Source organism: Castor canadensis, chromosome 12 (assembly GCF_047511655.1).
Source record: "Castor canadensis chromosome 12, mCasCan1.hap1v2, whole genome shotgun sequence".
NCBI lineage: Eukaryota > Metazoa > Chordata > Mammalia > Rodentia > Castoridae > Castor > Castor canadensis.
The window spans coordinates 84,153,100-84,169,335 of NC_133397.1; the positions used below are offsets into that span (position 1 = coordinate 84,153,100).

General features: G+C 42.5%; 1 protein-coding gene across 1 annotated transcript in view; it reads left to right on the forward strand.

The window, feature by feature from the left end:
* The window catches only part of Vwa3b (von Willebrand factor A domain containing 3B), a 225,483-nt gene that overhangs the window by 65,317 nt on the left and 143,930 nt on the right, over window positions 1-16,236 (forward strand). The window contains exon 7 of the mRNA XM_074050295.1: window positions 7,283-7,384. Coding sequence (XP_073906396.1) covers window positions 7,283-7,384 — 102 coding nt within the window. The remainder of the gene's footprint in view (window positions 1-7,282; window positions 7,385-16,236) is intronic.

A 16,236-nucleotide genomic window follows, 5' to 3' on the forward strand; every position in this document is an offset into this window, starting at 1 on the left:
TTTTGTTGAATAAATAGATGAATGGTGATTCTCCAAGGAGAAGAGGATATTATAAAATAATGATCTTTCCGGTCTCTTACATCATGCTTCTATGAGTTTGAGGACAACACCAAGAACCTGCTCAGTCCTAAATGACCCGGCAGAGCTAGGAGCACACCCCGCTATGTGGACAACACCCAGGGCCCTTTAGCTCATCCACGTGACCACATTCACAATGCTGGGGTTTTTTTGTTGGTGGTGGTGTTGGTCAGTATGGGAATTGAACTCAGGGCCTTGCACTTGCTGAGCAAGCACTCTACCACTTGAGCCATGTCCCCAGTGCACAATGATGGTTTTGAGGATGAAGACCAAGTAGAAGCCACTGAGGGTGACTCCCTGATAATAATACCCTGGCCATATCCTTTTTAAATTTAATTTTTATTGGTATTAAGTGTATATGGTAGTGGGTTTCCTTATGACACTTCCATACACACATGTAATGTACTTTGATCATATTTACCCCCTCCAGTATCCTCTTGCCCTCTTTACCCCTCCCTTTTTTCTCTTCCACATTCCTAATGGTCCCCCTTTTAATTTTATATCCTTTTTCCCCCCTAAATTCCACATATGAGAGAGAACATGCCATATTTGCCATTGTGAGTCTGGCTTATTTCAGTTAACATGAGGATCTCCAGTTCCACCCATTTTCCTGCAAGTGACATAATGTCATTCTTTATCTGGCCTTACTCTTTCACTCCCTATTCAGAGTTGGTTGATAAGAAATTAGGGGAGAAGATTGATGACTGTCTTGTTCTTTTTCTGCATTTTGAATTGAAAGTTCAGGCCTCTTTTTAATGGGAAATCTGGAAAAATGATTTTTTTTGTAAACTTGCTCTAAAGGAAACTCATAAAGCTCCCTTGAATTTACCATGCCACTAAAAAGACCCCTTGAGTTGGTGTCTTATTAATGGCATCAATTTATTCTAAATAGAATATATTTATTCAACTAAACTTTATTGATGGACTTTATTTTTTTTGCCTTTGGTCTTTCTATATTGACTCTGTTCCTTGCCCAGGTTATTGTCTACTTACTGGTAGTACCCAGAGCATGGGTTTATGCTTCTAAGTTAGAGGCATTCTGATCACGATCAGGGACTGTTATTTTCAGGTTTACTAAGTGAATATTGGATGATTAGGCTGCATTGCTCTTGCATTTTATGATGTTCCATTTAGAACAGAAAGAAAGGACCCAGAAGACAGTCCCACATGTGCACATTAGAGTACAGCTCAAGTTGCTTGTACTTTGTATTTGAAATTGCTTCTAAAATAACTTAATGGCCCCTGTGAAACATACATATTTATTGGCCCAAGAAAACATTACATGCATAGCCAGATGGTCGGATGACTCTGTATTTGCTTGGAATCAATTAATGGTTAATTTCCATAGGGTGGGACTAAGCACAGCGCCAACTGTGCCTCCATGGCTAAGGTTGTGTGGCCAGCAGGTGTTTAATACCTCTTAACAACAAAATAATTTAATATGCGATTTAACACATGCAACTGGGGATTTTTTTTATTACAACAAAACTTCTGATTTTATCACTGTATGAATGTAAAGTGTCCCCTTTAACCAGATCCACATTGTAATTTTAGGTCTCTGGGAATTTTTTACATTTTGTAGGACTTTGGTTTTGTTTTGAGATTGGCTGGCTTTCAACTCATGATCTGCCTGCCTCCACCTCCCGAGTGCTGAGATTACAGGTGTCTACCATCATGCCCAGCCAAATTCATTATTTTTAAAAATGTTACCTAGTCTTCTGAAAATAGAATTATGTGCTACTGTTTTCCTGAAAATACTATATTTTTATGGTGATGCTGATGTCTTTTTAGATCTGCCTGACTGAATAGGAACATATGGCTCAGGCAAACTCACCATCCTTCATGCAGGCCAATCCTTTATGCAGGAGTCCTGGGGGAAGTGAAAAGGCCACAAGCAAGTGAGCCTGCAATGGGACCTAGGAGGTAGTCTGGGATTCCAGAGTTGCTCAGGGTGGTTCTGTTTCTGGATTGCTTTCTCCCAGAGTTACATGGCGCTGTCCCTCTGACAGTTCCACACCTGCCTCTTTCTAATTGTATCTCTATTCCTAACCTATGACTGGCAGTAGTTCAGGCACGTGGGGGAGGGGTGTCTAGCCTCACTGTGGCACGAGGACCTAAAAGAAAATGACATTGCTTTCAGACACATCATGATTACTGTCTGTAATACCTGGGGCATAGCCAGATTCTTAAATGATCGGTGTCTGTTTTGTACCACTCAGAACAGAGGCAACTTATGGAACAGGGCAAGTCCCTGAGAAAAGAAGTCCTCAACAACTGTCTCCTGTCATAAGGAAAATAAAAATGAGGAAGCATAGGACTTCTTCCCTATGGACCCTATGCTGAGGGCCATGGAGGATACAAAGAAAACCAAGACATCATCTTTAGGTTCAAGACGTTCACAATCCAGTGGGCAGAGTCAGCCTGTGCAGACACAAACAGTGACTCCAGACAGCATGCTAAGTACGGGAGGAGAGCAGGAGACTGCGCTGAGTGGCGATCCATGTGATAAGGAGAAGCCTCCTAAATACAAGCTTCCTGTTTGTGAAGAATCACCTTAGATAAAACCAGACTCAGGGTTATACATATAATAATGTCGCCGTCATGGGCTCATGCTTCTTTGTGCTCCTTGGAATTGAGGGTGGAGTGACAGAGCCAGGAATTTCACACACTTGACAGCTTAACCAAGGGTGTGGCCTGAGAGGGTGGCCTGGCAGGGATAGAGAACAGTGGTTGTGCCTGGTACATTCCATGGAAACAGGAGGCAGATCACAGTTCCCTGGGCAGCTGGGAAAACTTGCTGGTGGTGGACTCAGAACTGTGTTTTGAATGAAGGGCAGGATGAGTTGAATGCAGTAGAGGGCTGAACCCTCTGTTAAGGAGGTCAGGGACCCTAGAGACTGGGAGTCCAGGATCATAAGGGCAGAGTTGGGGGAGCATAGTGGGAGACCTTGAACCCTGGACTCAGTCCAGCTTACCTGTTCACTGCTGGATCCCCAGAGGCACCAGTGCCCACCCAACATAGTAGGTGCTTGGCACATCTTTGCTAAATGAATCTGTTAATCAACTGGATTGTTCCAACCAGGCTTTATCCTCTATGTGAGATGCAGAGAATTTGACAGAGAGATCCTTGGCAGCAGGTGCTCTGTGAACTCTTTCTTTTGTCATATCAAAATGTAACTGTCCTGGGTCACGTTTCACTTGTCACAGCAACCAGTTGGACAAGTCAGTACCAGGTCCAAATGAAAAACAGTAGTTTCAGGTGACCTCACTCCCAGGGGATGTTGGCATTTTAACACAAGCCTTCAAATTATTGCTTTACGGCATACATACGTTGGAGGTTGGTACAGGTGGAAGCCATGGGTTGGAGACTCTTTGAGTCTTCTTGGATGTCTCTACAGATGAACATTCTGCTTCTGAGTAAGGCAGACCTCAACTATCTTATTTCTTGGTGGTCAAGATATACAAAGTTTACTCTAGAGAATTTCAAATTCCCAGAGTCCTCTGACACTGAGATTTCCTGTGCCTTGTCCTCTATCCTCTTGTATTTCCTGTGAGGCTCTCTTCCTCAGCAGTGACTCTTGGCTATCCCAGCTAAATCCCTTGGAAGAAACCCTGATAAAAATGATAGCCCCTCCTCACTGCCTGGGCAGTAACTTGAAATTAAACTTATGCATTCTAAGTTATGCTTTTATGGACCCTTGTTTTTCTTTTTCACCAGATATTTTGTTTGGTTGGTTTCTTTTTAAAGGAAAGCTAATTAAATGGACAGGTTAAAGTTGTTTTGCTTTTCTGATCACCAGTGCACGCAGCAGTCCATAGATGCCTGAGCACAGTGTAGTGATGATCTAGCTTCTGCCTACACAGAGAATATGTCCCCATCACCACTACCCCTGAGGCACACTTCCCTGTCCCTCAGTGATCAAGAGCTAACTGTATTTCCTTGGAAGCTTTGCCTTTGATGCTGACCTGTGGAATACTTGCTCTTGAGATGTTACGCATGTGTGTGGAGGAAAGCCTTGTCTCATTTGAAACTTTTAAAGAGAGAATCCGCTACTTAACACCTCCACACCAAAGCAGGCAACCAGACACCAGTCTTGGTTTCACAGCAGTCAGGAGTCCTGTGGGATTATAGTCCGCATTTAGCAGCAGTGTGCGATATTTTTGGAGTTCCAACATGGAGCTCAGCACACATCAGGTTTCACTCCTTGGGCTCCGGATGGCTGCAAAGCGATGCTGACCATCCATTTCTGTCAGGACTTGTCACTTGCTTCTTCAGGAAGAAAGCTCTTAATACCCTCTCACTTGAGCTAGCCACCTTCAGCCGGGTTATTTGTGTCTGCCCTGCCCTTCTTGACTGCGTTTTAAAAGTCTGAGACATGGACCCTGGTCTACTACTCTTTCTTGGTGGCTTAAAGTCAGTTCTTTGGCTCTGGGTGGATAAATCTCCTGGCATGTCCCCAACACTGAGTGATGGTCCCACGCCGTGTGATTATGGAATCCAGGCCTCTGTGGAATAGTATATAGACAGGCTTGGGCAGTGGGGTTTCATGGACAGCTGGTGGAGGGCTGCAGAGCCACTTCCTAATCATCCTAGTTCCTAGGCAACCGTGCAGGCAGCTGAGTTGGTGTAGTCACACCCACCTGGCTTTCACTCCCTGCTCTGCCATGTATTGGTGTGACCTTGGACAATTCACCCTGCCTCAGTTTACTCAGGGCTAAGAAAATATGTACAGAGTTGTGGTGAGGAGAAATGAAAAAAATGTTTAGAAAGGCAAAAGCACAATGCCAAACATGTAATCTTTGGGTATCCCCCAAAGGTATTTTATCTTTGGAGTGTTCGGACTCAGCTATTGCCTTTAGGGATAATATTATCATTGATCTCTGAGTTATAGTCTGTGAAATAGAGTGTTTTTAAATGAGCTTTTACTGGAATGGAGTTTTAAACCAGAGAAAACATCTTCTGAATCCTTGTCTGATGACCATATTTTTGGAAGTAACCTCCAGAGCAGGGATTCCTATTACCTGCTCCCCTGCAGTGATGTCCTAAGTAGTGCTAAGCTTGTGGCTGGTCCCAAAGATGCCATTGAAAATAGGGGAGTGGTGTCTTCGAGCCATGGTGGCCTCCTGGGCTCACCATGGGTCTCACGATAGCAAGCTCTGGTCAAGAGCTGTGGAAGCTTAGCTAGGTAGGGGGCAGGAAGAGCCACAGCTAAGGCCATCTGTCATCAGCATTCATAAGCCCTCCTGAAATTGTCCTACCTTTTTTTGCTTCTTTAAGAGAAACTACTGATGTTTCTGACTTGACAGTAGGACAATAAAGATTCCTTCTTGCTCCCTCTTAAGGGGCATTCAGAATAGGCAGTCAACCAGTTGGTAAGGAGGGAGGGAGCAGTTTTGACCATGATTTGATGCAGATCTGATGAGTTGTCAACAGCAACAAAATGGGGCTGAGAAGGAGCCACAAGCTCCAGATGTCCAGGTTGACACTGCTGGGTGCCCTGGCAACAGAACAGGCCTCAGTGGTGTGGCAGAATCTGCCAACTGCCACTCCCTTTCTCTGTAGGACATAGCCTCACGTCTACTTAGGGCTGCAGGGTGTCCTTCTGAGGAGCTACATTTCCCAGTTTCCCTTGCAGCCGGAGGGGCCTGTGACAAGGCTCTGGCTCTGGTTAAGGAAAGAAGCTGTCATGTGGGACTTCTGAGAAGTGTGCTAAGAGGACTGACTCTACCGGAGGTTGAGATTATTGGTCCTTCCAGTGTCCTTCCAGGCTTTGGACTCTAATCTGGATGTGCTGCTTGACATTCTAGAAATCATCTTGAATGCTGAGATGACTCTCAGGACAAAAAGATGTGCTGTGATGGTAAAGCAAGATAGAAAGAGCATGAACTTAAAACATTTAAAAAATTTTAAGTTAAATTTTTTATTTTGAGATAATTATAGATCTGCATACAATTATAAGAAACAGCACGGAGTTACCTGACTACCCTTTATTTAACTTCCCTCTCAGTAACATCTTGCAAAATCACAGTGCATCTTCACACCCAGATCTTGACTTTGATACAGTTAAGAGTACTTTAAGTGTACTTTGATCATCACATCCATTTTTCCCTGCCCCCACACCTCCTTAACCTCTGGAGACTACTGACAGGGCCCAACCTGGATGAAGGCAGAGCTTTCAGTACAGGCCTGTACTGCTTACCCACAGAATACATTTTGATTGAGTCACTGAGAGATATAGCTATCTCTATATATTTTAAATGTTTTTTAACTAGCATATAATAGTTGTACGGGGGGTGGGTGGATAACTGTTACATTTACATATGTGTTTACAATATATCTGAATTAAATTCACCCCCTCCATCCTTCTCCCTCATCTACCTCCCCCTTCTTAGGACAGTTTCAACAGGTTTCATTGTTCTTATTTTCATACATGAATACAAAATAAACCCACGATATTCGCCCTCCTTCACCCTTTCCTTATGCCCTCGCCACTCCCACTGCTACCCATCCCTGGACAAGACCTGTTTTACCTTCCTGTTCTTCACTTTTAAGTGTATACTGATAGTTCAAGGGGGGTTCATCTTGGAATTTCAGACATGTATATATCATGCTTTAACCAGATTAACCTTTTACTACTTACTCTAGCAATCTATATTAATTAAGTCATGTCATTAAAAAATGTCATACAGCCAAACAACCCATTTAATAAAAGAGCAAAGGTCTAGAAAACAAGGCCAAAGAAGCATTGTTTGATTAAAAGAAAGACTTGTAACAGTGTTATCAAAGAAGAGGAAACCTAAATCAAGAAAGAATTAGAGTTTGTTGTTTTTATGTACTGTTGAATATCCTCCCCCCCCAACAGACACATAATAACAATGGTGACCCTGGCTTTTATTAGATGGCTTTGCTATTTTTATTCCTTATTTGACTATCAGCTATAATTTATCTTAAAATATTCTGGCTGCTGCAAATATTTACAATAATTTATTACACTCTAAAGTCTGCACTTATGGTTTCTGGAGGTGTTGGCACTGCCTTGGGGGTTTCAGTTCTGATTCTCAGAAAGAGATTAGTAGGGAAAATAAACTTGGATGTTCAGAAATGTCCTAGAATTTCAGTTAGAATGTACCAGGCTTGCTGGGACCACAGGAGAGTTCTGGGGCCTGTCCTACCTGGCTGCTCACACTGTACTTTCCTTTCCAGGGGCTGGAGTCAGAGAGGATGTGTATCTCATCTGGAGAGAGATGGAGGAAGCCTGCAGCACACTGGCCCAGGTCCAGAGGCTGGTGGCTCTAATAGACAATGGTGGGTGCTGTTTATGGTCCCTAGGGTAAAAAAGCCATAAATATTAGTAGCTGGGGATGGGGGTGGTTCCATATTCCTAACCAGAGAGAGGTTCTTAGCTCAGCTCTGAGGAGCTTTTGGGGAGCACCCCCCAGAGTTATGTGTGTACATGTATGTGCACACATGTGTAGATTCTCAAAGAAGAATCAGAGATGCTTCTTTAGGAACTGTTGCAAGAAAATAGGTCTGAGTCCAGAATGGGGGCTCAATTCTGAGTACAACATGAACAATGGGAATTTATAGCCACAGAACTGGGGTATGGGGGGCAGTAGATGGAAAATTATTAAGAAGAGATCTCACTGCTAAGGAGGATGCTGCATAGCCTAACAGCAGGATTCTTGCTGAAGGCAGGTTCGGTAATCTGACACTTCCAGGGCAGGAGTGGTGGTGGTGGTGAGGAGCTTGATGAAATACCAAGGGTGATCAGATTTAGCAGCATTTGGCCAAAGCGCAGATATTCAGACACTGCACAGAAGTCTAAAGGTTGGGGACCAGTTGAGAAGAGGACACAGAGGAGCCTGACTCAAATTTGGCCAAGGGGAGAATCTATGAAGAGGCTTGTGTTCTTCAAGGAACCATAAAGAGCAAAGGAGAACTCAGTGATCAGGTCATCAACATTGGCCCTTCCTGCAGACTGCTCATACTCAAAATGACTGGGGCAAGCAGTCATCCATGCACCCTCAGATAACTACCAGGAAGGCTACATTCATCCTTTCAATTCTTATTTAAGTCCATCTCCTTTTTTTGAAGAACCTCACTGCAGAAAGGGGGCTCAGGCCAGGGAAGAAACATGGGGTGTTTGTCTGGAAGGGATAGGGTAAGTATGCATTTGTATTAGTAATATTAAAAAGAGAGGACTAATGTCCACTTGCATTTCTTGGTCTTTAGCCTAGAGCTCTTCTTTGTAATTGGGAATAGCCACTTGAAATTTTAGAGCTCACATGACTGATTCACTCTCTCTGAATGGTAATGACCACAATGATGATGACCATTTAGTGAGGACTTATGTGTCAGGTGTTGCCCTAAGGACTAAGCTCAAATTTCGTTCATTTAATCCTCATAACTTTAGAGGGAGTTGCTATTATTGTCCCCATTTGGCAGGTAAGAAAGCTGAGGCACCAAGGAATTAAGTCCTTGGCCCATAGTCACAACAGTCAGCAAATGTATAATCTGGTTTTGAACCAAAATGTAGAACAGACACTTTCTTGCCTAGTTATATTTGTAAAAGAAAGTTAACAGTGATGCAGCGTTCATCGGATCATCACTTTCTTCATTTTTAATTACATCACATCTATCCTATCCTGAAAAACATCAAAGCTCTGGCCTGGTGTTAGATGTGCTCTAGCCCCACTTCACCATAAAAGCAAGCTCGAGGTGTTTTTATTATGAATGACATTGAAAAGTATCCACGTCCCCATTTCTCCCCCCACCCACTCCATCAGCTAAAGCATTTTTCATAACAAAGGGCCTGAGTTTTGGAGTGAGAAAGACTTAGTTATAAATCCCAAACTCATTAGTAGATTAACCTGAGTTAATCTCTTTCTGTCTTAATTTGCTCTTCTGTTAAGGGACTATAATGATATCAATTGGAGGGACTGCTATAAAAATGAAATAAAATTGTGTGTTTGGTGCTATGCAGGCACTTGAGAAATGCCAGCTTGTTCTTTTCCCTTTCTCATTCAGGGGTGTGGGTAGACTGGTCCTCCTATGTGAATTCCTGAATTAGTGGAGGGCTTTCCTCTCTACTGCTATTCCTGGAAATAACAATAGTGAACAGTAGAAGCACATACCTTCCATATCAGGCACCGTTCTAGGCTCTTTCACACATTAACTCATCTAATTCTTACCACAATCTTAGGAGAAAGGTTCTACTACATTATTTTCTCCAATTTGGATTAAGTAACTTGCCCAAGGCCACATTGATAGGAAGTGATAAAGCTTGGATTTAAAATCTACTCCATCTATAAAAATAATGATGTCTACCTCCTACCTTAAGACATTCTGATTTAATTCATATGGAATGACACTGGGATTTTTGCGCATTCCCCAGGTGAGCCTAACAGACAGCAAAGCTTAGAACCACTGCAAGGCCACAGTGCCCCCTGTAACAGAGGTGCCCATGGACTACCAGGCTGGGTGGGAACAAAGATGTGTTGAAAGAGGAGAAATGGGGACAAGGATATGTGTAAAGGGAGGAAGGGAGGGGTTTAGGCGTGGGCAAGCTTGCCAAGAGTGACTTGATAGAGTCCTGGTGACAGTGAATTTTTTTCCTGTGACTGAGTGCCCAGTGTGGGATGGAGCACCAGAATCTGGTTGCTTTACCACCTCTCTGGAGGCTCCAAAGGAAGGACCAGCCATGTTTGTCTGGAATTGCTGCTCACTTGAAGGGACACCACACCCAAAAACTAGGAGAGTCCCCAGTCATCCTTAGAAATGAAAATTAAGCAAGGGACTCAGACCAAGTAAATACCTCTGCCAGACAAGGAGGATGGTGATCCTGCTGCTAAGGTGTTTTTTTTGTGGGAGTGCTATGGACTGAATTGTGTCCCCCAAATTCATATGTTGAAATTCCAACCCCATATGACTGTATTTGGAGATAGGGCCTTTCAGGAAGCAATTAAAGTTAAGTGTGACCATAAGGGTGGGACCCTAATCTAATAGTATTACTGTCTTCATAGGAAGAGGGAGAAACATCTGAGAGCTCTTTTCTTCCACAAGTACCATGTGAGGACATAGTGACAGTCAGCTAGGAATAAAGGCTTCACCAGAAACCAAGACTTCCAGCGCCTTCGTCTTGGTTTCCCAGTTTCCAGAAACTTGAGAAAATAAATTTCTGTTGCTTAAGTCACCCAGTCAGTGATATGGAAGCCCAAGAAAATAACACAGGGAATATTTAAGTTTGGCATAGTTAGTTTTAAGGATTAATAGAAGGTTTTATATGTTATTTCCTAAGGAAATGGAAGAACTATGGGCCTCTGAATTTGGACAATGATCTTTGTTTCAATATAACATATACACATCCCCAAATCTAAAAACTGAAATAACACTAAGCAGACATTTTTCAAAAAAAATATTTTGAATACACTATTTATATTTTAAAAGGAAAACTTTGTCAGAACTATTCCTCTTACTGGGTAATCATCTAAGCTTTTATAACCTTGATTTGGCCCCAGTATTTGCATGTTGAGTATCTGGTATGCTCCTGTTCCTACCCACAACATAGTGTTAGTGAGGCAAAGTTTGACTTAGTCTAAGATCCTATGTCTGCTTTGTGGGAAGGCAGTGGCCATTCCTTCAAGTTGACTACTCAAGGCCTCAGGACAGAGGGCAGCCAGTGGGAAAGGGGAAGGGGCATATTGGCCAGGTGCCATTCATTCCATGGGGAACCTTCAGTTGATTACACATGGGGATAGCCTTCCCCATGTTCCTTCTCCCCAACCTGATGCTTGGGATGAGAAGATGGTATGGCCAAGAACTGGTCATTTTGACCTCTTTTAATTCCCAAGAATAGGAAAAAATTGACAAAAATATACAAAACAACATTTGTAAACACACTCAACACCAAGCAACAAAGGCTAAAAATCCATGAGATACAGCACAAAAACTAAGTGAGCTGTAGATTCTCCCAGCTGACTTCCTTGAGAGAGTTTACATGTCATGGTGCATGGAGCAAGAGACCAAGGAGAGCACAGCAAACTTCTTGAGTTTGGGAGATAGAACTGAGTCTGGAGAGACCAACACAGCTACAATTCATAGCACAAAATGCCAGAGAGGAGAAAAATCTTCAGCAGATTCATTTGAGTACTGATCATCATGTGAATCCCGACACTGGGGAAAGGAGCTATTGAAAAGAATTTGAAGAAAAAGGCATTGAGTTCACGCAGACTCAGAAATAGAGCTTGTTCTTACCTTAGTAAAAATCTTGCCTTAGTAAAATGGGCAATGATTAGCTTTAAACTGAGGAAATCATCAAACTAGGAAATCATCAAAACAAGACACAAGAACAAATTGTTTCTTGGTAACATAACTGCATCTCAGAACAAAGCTCAAAAAGATTTATAGGAATGCAAAACCATACAGTACCCAACAAGATAAAATTCACAATGATTAGCATTCAATCAAAGATTACCAGGGATGAAAAGAAGCTGGAAAATATGACCCTTAATAAGGAGAAAAATCAGTCAATCAAAACTGACAGAGAGAGGCAGAGCAAGATGGGAGCTGAGTTAAGAACCTCTTGTAATTGTCTCCCAATGGACACACCAAACTATTTTCACAAGAGCTAAGGAAATTGGGTAAGAGACCATAGTGACTGCTTTTAGTATGACAAAAACACATATTGAAGAAGGCATGAAAGAAAAAGTTGACTGTGTCACCCCTCCTCCAACTCTAAGGAGCCCACTGTTAAGTCCAAGCCTTAGACTTGAACCCTAGTAAAAATAGCTAACATGTCATAGTGAAACCCAGCACTTGGCAAAGCCCTACTACACCTATCATCAGGCCAATACTTGCAGACTGTGCAGCGGGAACTGTGTTAGACCAGGTGGCTGACTGCCTCCACCACACCTTGCACACTCTTGGCAGAAGAGTGGAGAACAAGACTCCACTTGCTGGGGAGCAGGGCACAAACCTAGCAGAGGGCTTTGCCTTTGGGCTTAGTCCCAGGCCTGCTGTGGTGGTAAGACCCAGAACCTGGTAGAAACTTGTACACAGGCCAGAGCCACAGACAGAGCATCTAAACTGATCCCAACATCAGTCAGAGACCTGCATGCTGATGGGACAGATTCAAGTTCTGCCCTGAATTATTTCCAGGCTTGGAGTGGGCCCAGGACACACCTGCCCTCCTTCCAAGGCTGCACATGCCCCTATTACTATAAGACTCAAGTGAACTCCCTCTTGGTGAACAAAGGACTGTTTCCACCACCCATTATCCCTGGATATTACAGCAATTACCAGGCCAGTGCTTATAGATGGAGCTCAAGAGTTGCCCCAGTACCAGACAGAGACTACACTCTAGTGAGACAGACTTGAGTTTGGGCCTGCATGGGCAAGTTTCTGATAGTGCACAGGCCCTTGAAGCTGTGAGACTCAGGCACAGCCCAGTTTAGTGTCAGCCTACATGGCCATGGGACTGCCTTCACCAACACTACCTCAACCTCAAACAGCACAGCACAGTACAAGACCCCATTTGATGGAGTAGGATAAAATAGTAATCCTAAGATTTTTGTTCTGGAACTTAGTGCTAAGGTGGTGAAATCTAATACTGGGCAGATCCTAATGATCTCCATCCCCAGGCCTGTCTGTGGATAAAGCCTCTAGAGCAGCTCCAGGGCCAGGGGAAGACATACCACCCTATGATATTAGGCTCCTATTCAAGCTAGCATTACCTGAGACTGGTTGCAATGGTCTTGAGCCATGAGTCTCAAGAGGCAGTCCACAGCAGTGGGGAGACTTGGTCTTACACCAGTTTGTGCTCGTCTTGCCAGGCTGTTGGATCAGGGTATAATCCACTTTCATTTCATTGGCAGCTACAGGTTTGATATAGGAGCCCAGGACTGGGCCATTCTTGGTGACTCTGCTCAGAGGCAGATAGAATTCCCTAATGCCTGATCATAGGCCAGTAAATTGGATAAAACTTCTGAGCCTACCTTAGCCCCAAGGAAAGGTTTGTGAGGACAGATAATTCTTTTTAGGTACTCCTCTAGTTCTTTCAGAACAATGCACCAATAGTATATTTGGGAGAAACCTGGACTTGGATTGCCCTCTAGTGCTAAAAGAATGACGACATACCAGTAGTGGACTCATGGCTAATCTGGACTTGGATACTTTCCAAAGTTGAAGTAGTGGAAGCAACTGTAGCCTGAAGGAAAAATATAATCTGCCTGTCTAGAATTGCTGGGAAGACAGGTACAAACAAAGACATATAAGGAAGTTTGAAATAAACACTTAATCCTTCAATCCCCAGATAACTTTGGATATAAAACAAGCATCAAGGGCTTTCACAAAACCATTACCTCACCTAATAACGTGCTAGAAACTGACCATATAGTAACCTGTATGAAAGAACTCTCAGAAAATTTAAAACAGCTGTTTTAAGAAAGCTCAATGGGCTTAAAGAAAACATAGGGAAACATTTCAACACTCTAGCAGAAACAATTGAAGAGATGGAAGCAAACTGTAAAAAAATGAAACAAATTCTTGAGCTGAATACTAAGTGAAATTATAAACATGGTTGAAGGCATAAATAGCAGGACAGATCAAATAAATAAAAGACTTAGTGAGTGTGAAGGCAAGCTATTTGAAAACACACAGTTGGAGAAAAAAGAATGAAGTGAAATGAAGAAATCTCATAGGAACTTTGGGACAGTATTACAAAAACAAATAATTGTATTATTTGGGTTCAAGGAGGACTTCAGAATGTCAAAGGGGTAGAAAGCTTATTTAAAGAAATAATAACAGAAAATTTTCCAAACCTAGAAAAAAGTATAATAGCCAGATACCAGAAATTAAAGGTCACCAGTCAAGTTTAACTCAACCAAGTCTACCACATGACATCTTGTAATCAAGCTCTCAAAAGTGAAAGATAAAGATAAGATTCTCAAGACTGCCAGAGAAAAGAAATAAATAAAACTTGGGGGTGTCCCCATTTGCTTAACAGCAGATTTCTCAGTAGAAACCTTACATACTAGGAAAGAGTGGCATGAAATTTTTGCAGTATTAAAGGAAAAAAATGTCAACAAAGAATGTTGTTCCTAGCATGATGAGAAAATGATTCTTATCTTTAGCATGAAGATGATAAAATGAAACAATTAAGAATAATAGTTATAATCACATTAATATTTTAAAAGGCAATACAGAAAGATGTAAATTGGGGCATCAACAATTCAAAATGTGGGTGGAATTCTTGCAGGTATAGAGTTTTCTTAGCATACTGTGTTAGTGAGCTTTCTATTGTAACAAATACATGAGACAATCAACTTAAAAAGAGGAAAAACTTATTTCGCTACATTTAGAGGTTCCAGCTATGAGTTTGGCCCCATTGCTTTCAGGTGTGGTGAGGCAGCACACCATGGTAGAGAAAGTTGATCCTCTCATGGCAGCAAAGAAGCAGGGGGAAAGAGAGAGAGAGAGAGAGAGAGAGAGAGAGAGAGAGAGAGAGAGAGAGAGAGAGAGCAAAAAGAGAGAACATGTGCAGAGGCCTGGGCTCCCAATATCCCCTTCAAGGGCACACCCCTGTATGACTGGAAGGTTTCCAATTAGGCCCCACCTCCACTACCTCCCAATAGTTCCACGGGCTAATAACCAAGCCTTTAACTTGCAGGCCTTTGGAGAACACTTACCCAAACCACAGCATACATTTTCTCTTGTTTGTTTGTTTCTGTTATTATCTTTATCATCATGTTTAGTTGCTATCATTTCAAAACAGCTTATTAAAATCAAAAGATGTTCTTTGTAAGTTTCATGTTAACCACAAAGCAAAACTTTTATAATATACACAACAAAAATAATTTTAAAAACTTATAAAACACACTACTAGAGTAATTCACTTAAGTACTAAGGAAGACTGTAAGAGAGGAAGAAAGAAAATACAACAAAAGTAAAAAACAAGTTACATAATACTTGTAGTGAGATCTTACCTGCCAATAATTACTTTGAATGTAAATGGATTAAATTCTATTAAAAGACAGAGTGAGGGAATCGAAGAGATTCCAAGATGGTGACTAGAGGGAGGAAGCAGAAAGTGTGCTTCCTAAAGTAAAATCTTGGAGAGACACTGGAGAAACACCTTGCAGGAAAAACCACCAAGAAGAGGCAAAATTCTGACTCCTCCACACCCCCAGCCTGCTCATATCATCTCCACTTCACATTAAATGGAGAAACCAGGAGGGCTCCTGCACCACCAGATGCCATCTTCTACTGGCTCAAGAGAAGAAGACCACCAGGTGTGCTAAGCAGCAAGTGGTACTCCCACAGACAACCCTGGGCCAGATCAGAATAGCCCCCTGGACAGACTGACCCCCACCTAGGGAAAAAAGAGAAAACAACCCAAACTGAATAATAAACAACAACAACAAAAGACATGTAGTGAAGAGGGTGGAGTGCCCTGAGTGCTGAAGAGGGGGGAAGGAGCAATCCCTCATGGGACTTTAAATAAACAAGCCAGCCGGAGAAGGTAAGAGTGGCAGCCCCCACCCAGCAACCTTGGAGCGGGAAAGCTTTCAACAGTGGCTGTTGTGAGGAAAGCTCCACTGGAAAGTGGGGAAGGGGCACTTCCCACACGAACTGTAAATAAACAAGCCAGCTGGAGAATGCCAGTGTAGCGCCACCTCCCCCAGTGTGCTTGGAGAGAGGAAAGTTATAACAGTGGCGGTAGCGCCCAGGAGAACTCTAAATAAACAAATTCTGTGGGGCTAGGTAAGTGATAATCTCACTTCTGAGATCTGCAATCAATAAAGCCTCCAGCAACAGCTGGCTGTCAACAGCGGGCAGGTGAGCTGCAGCCTCAGATAGCCATTCATAGAACTGTCTCCAAACTCTTTTGTTTTTTCTCTTCCTTTGATGAGACAATTACTGAACTACAACTGCATGCTGAAGGACTAACAGAAACTGTATTGCATTTGAATTTGGGATATTTTGTTTGGTTTTGTTTTTGTTTTTTGTTTGTTTTGTTCTTTGTTTTTTTCCCCTTTGATGGGACAACAACATAACTACTTCTGAGACATCATCTACAAGATTGGAGGCTGAGGGACTAACACCAAAATTATTCAGACTGAAACTTTATTGCATTTGAACTTGGAGATTTTTTTTTTATC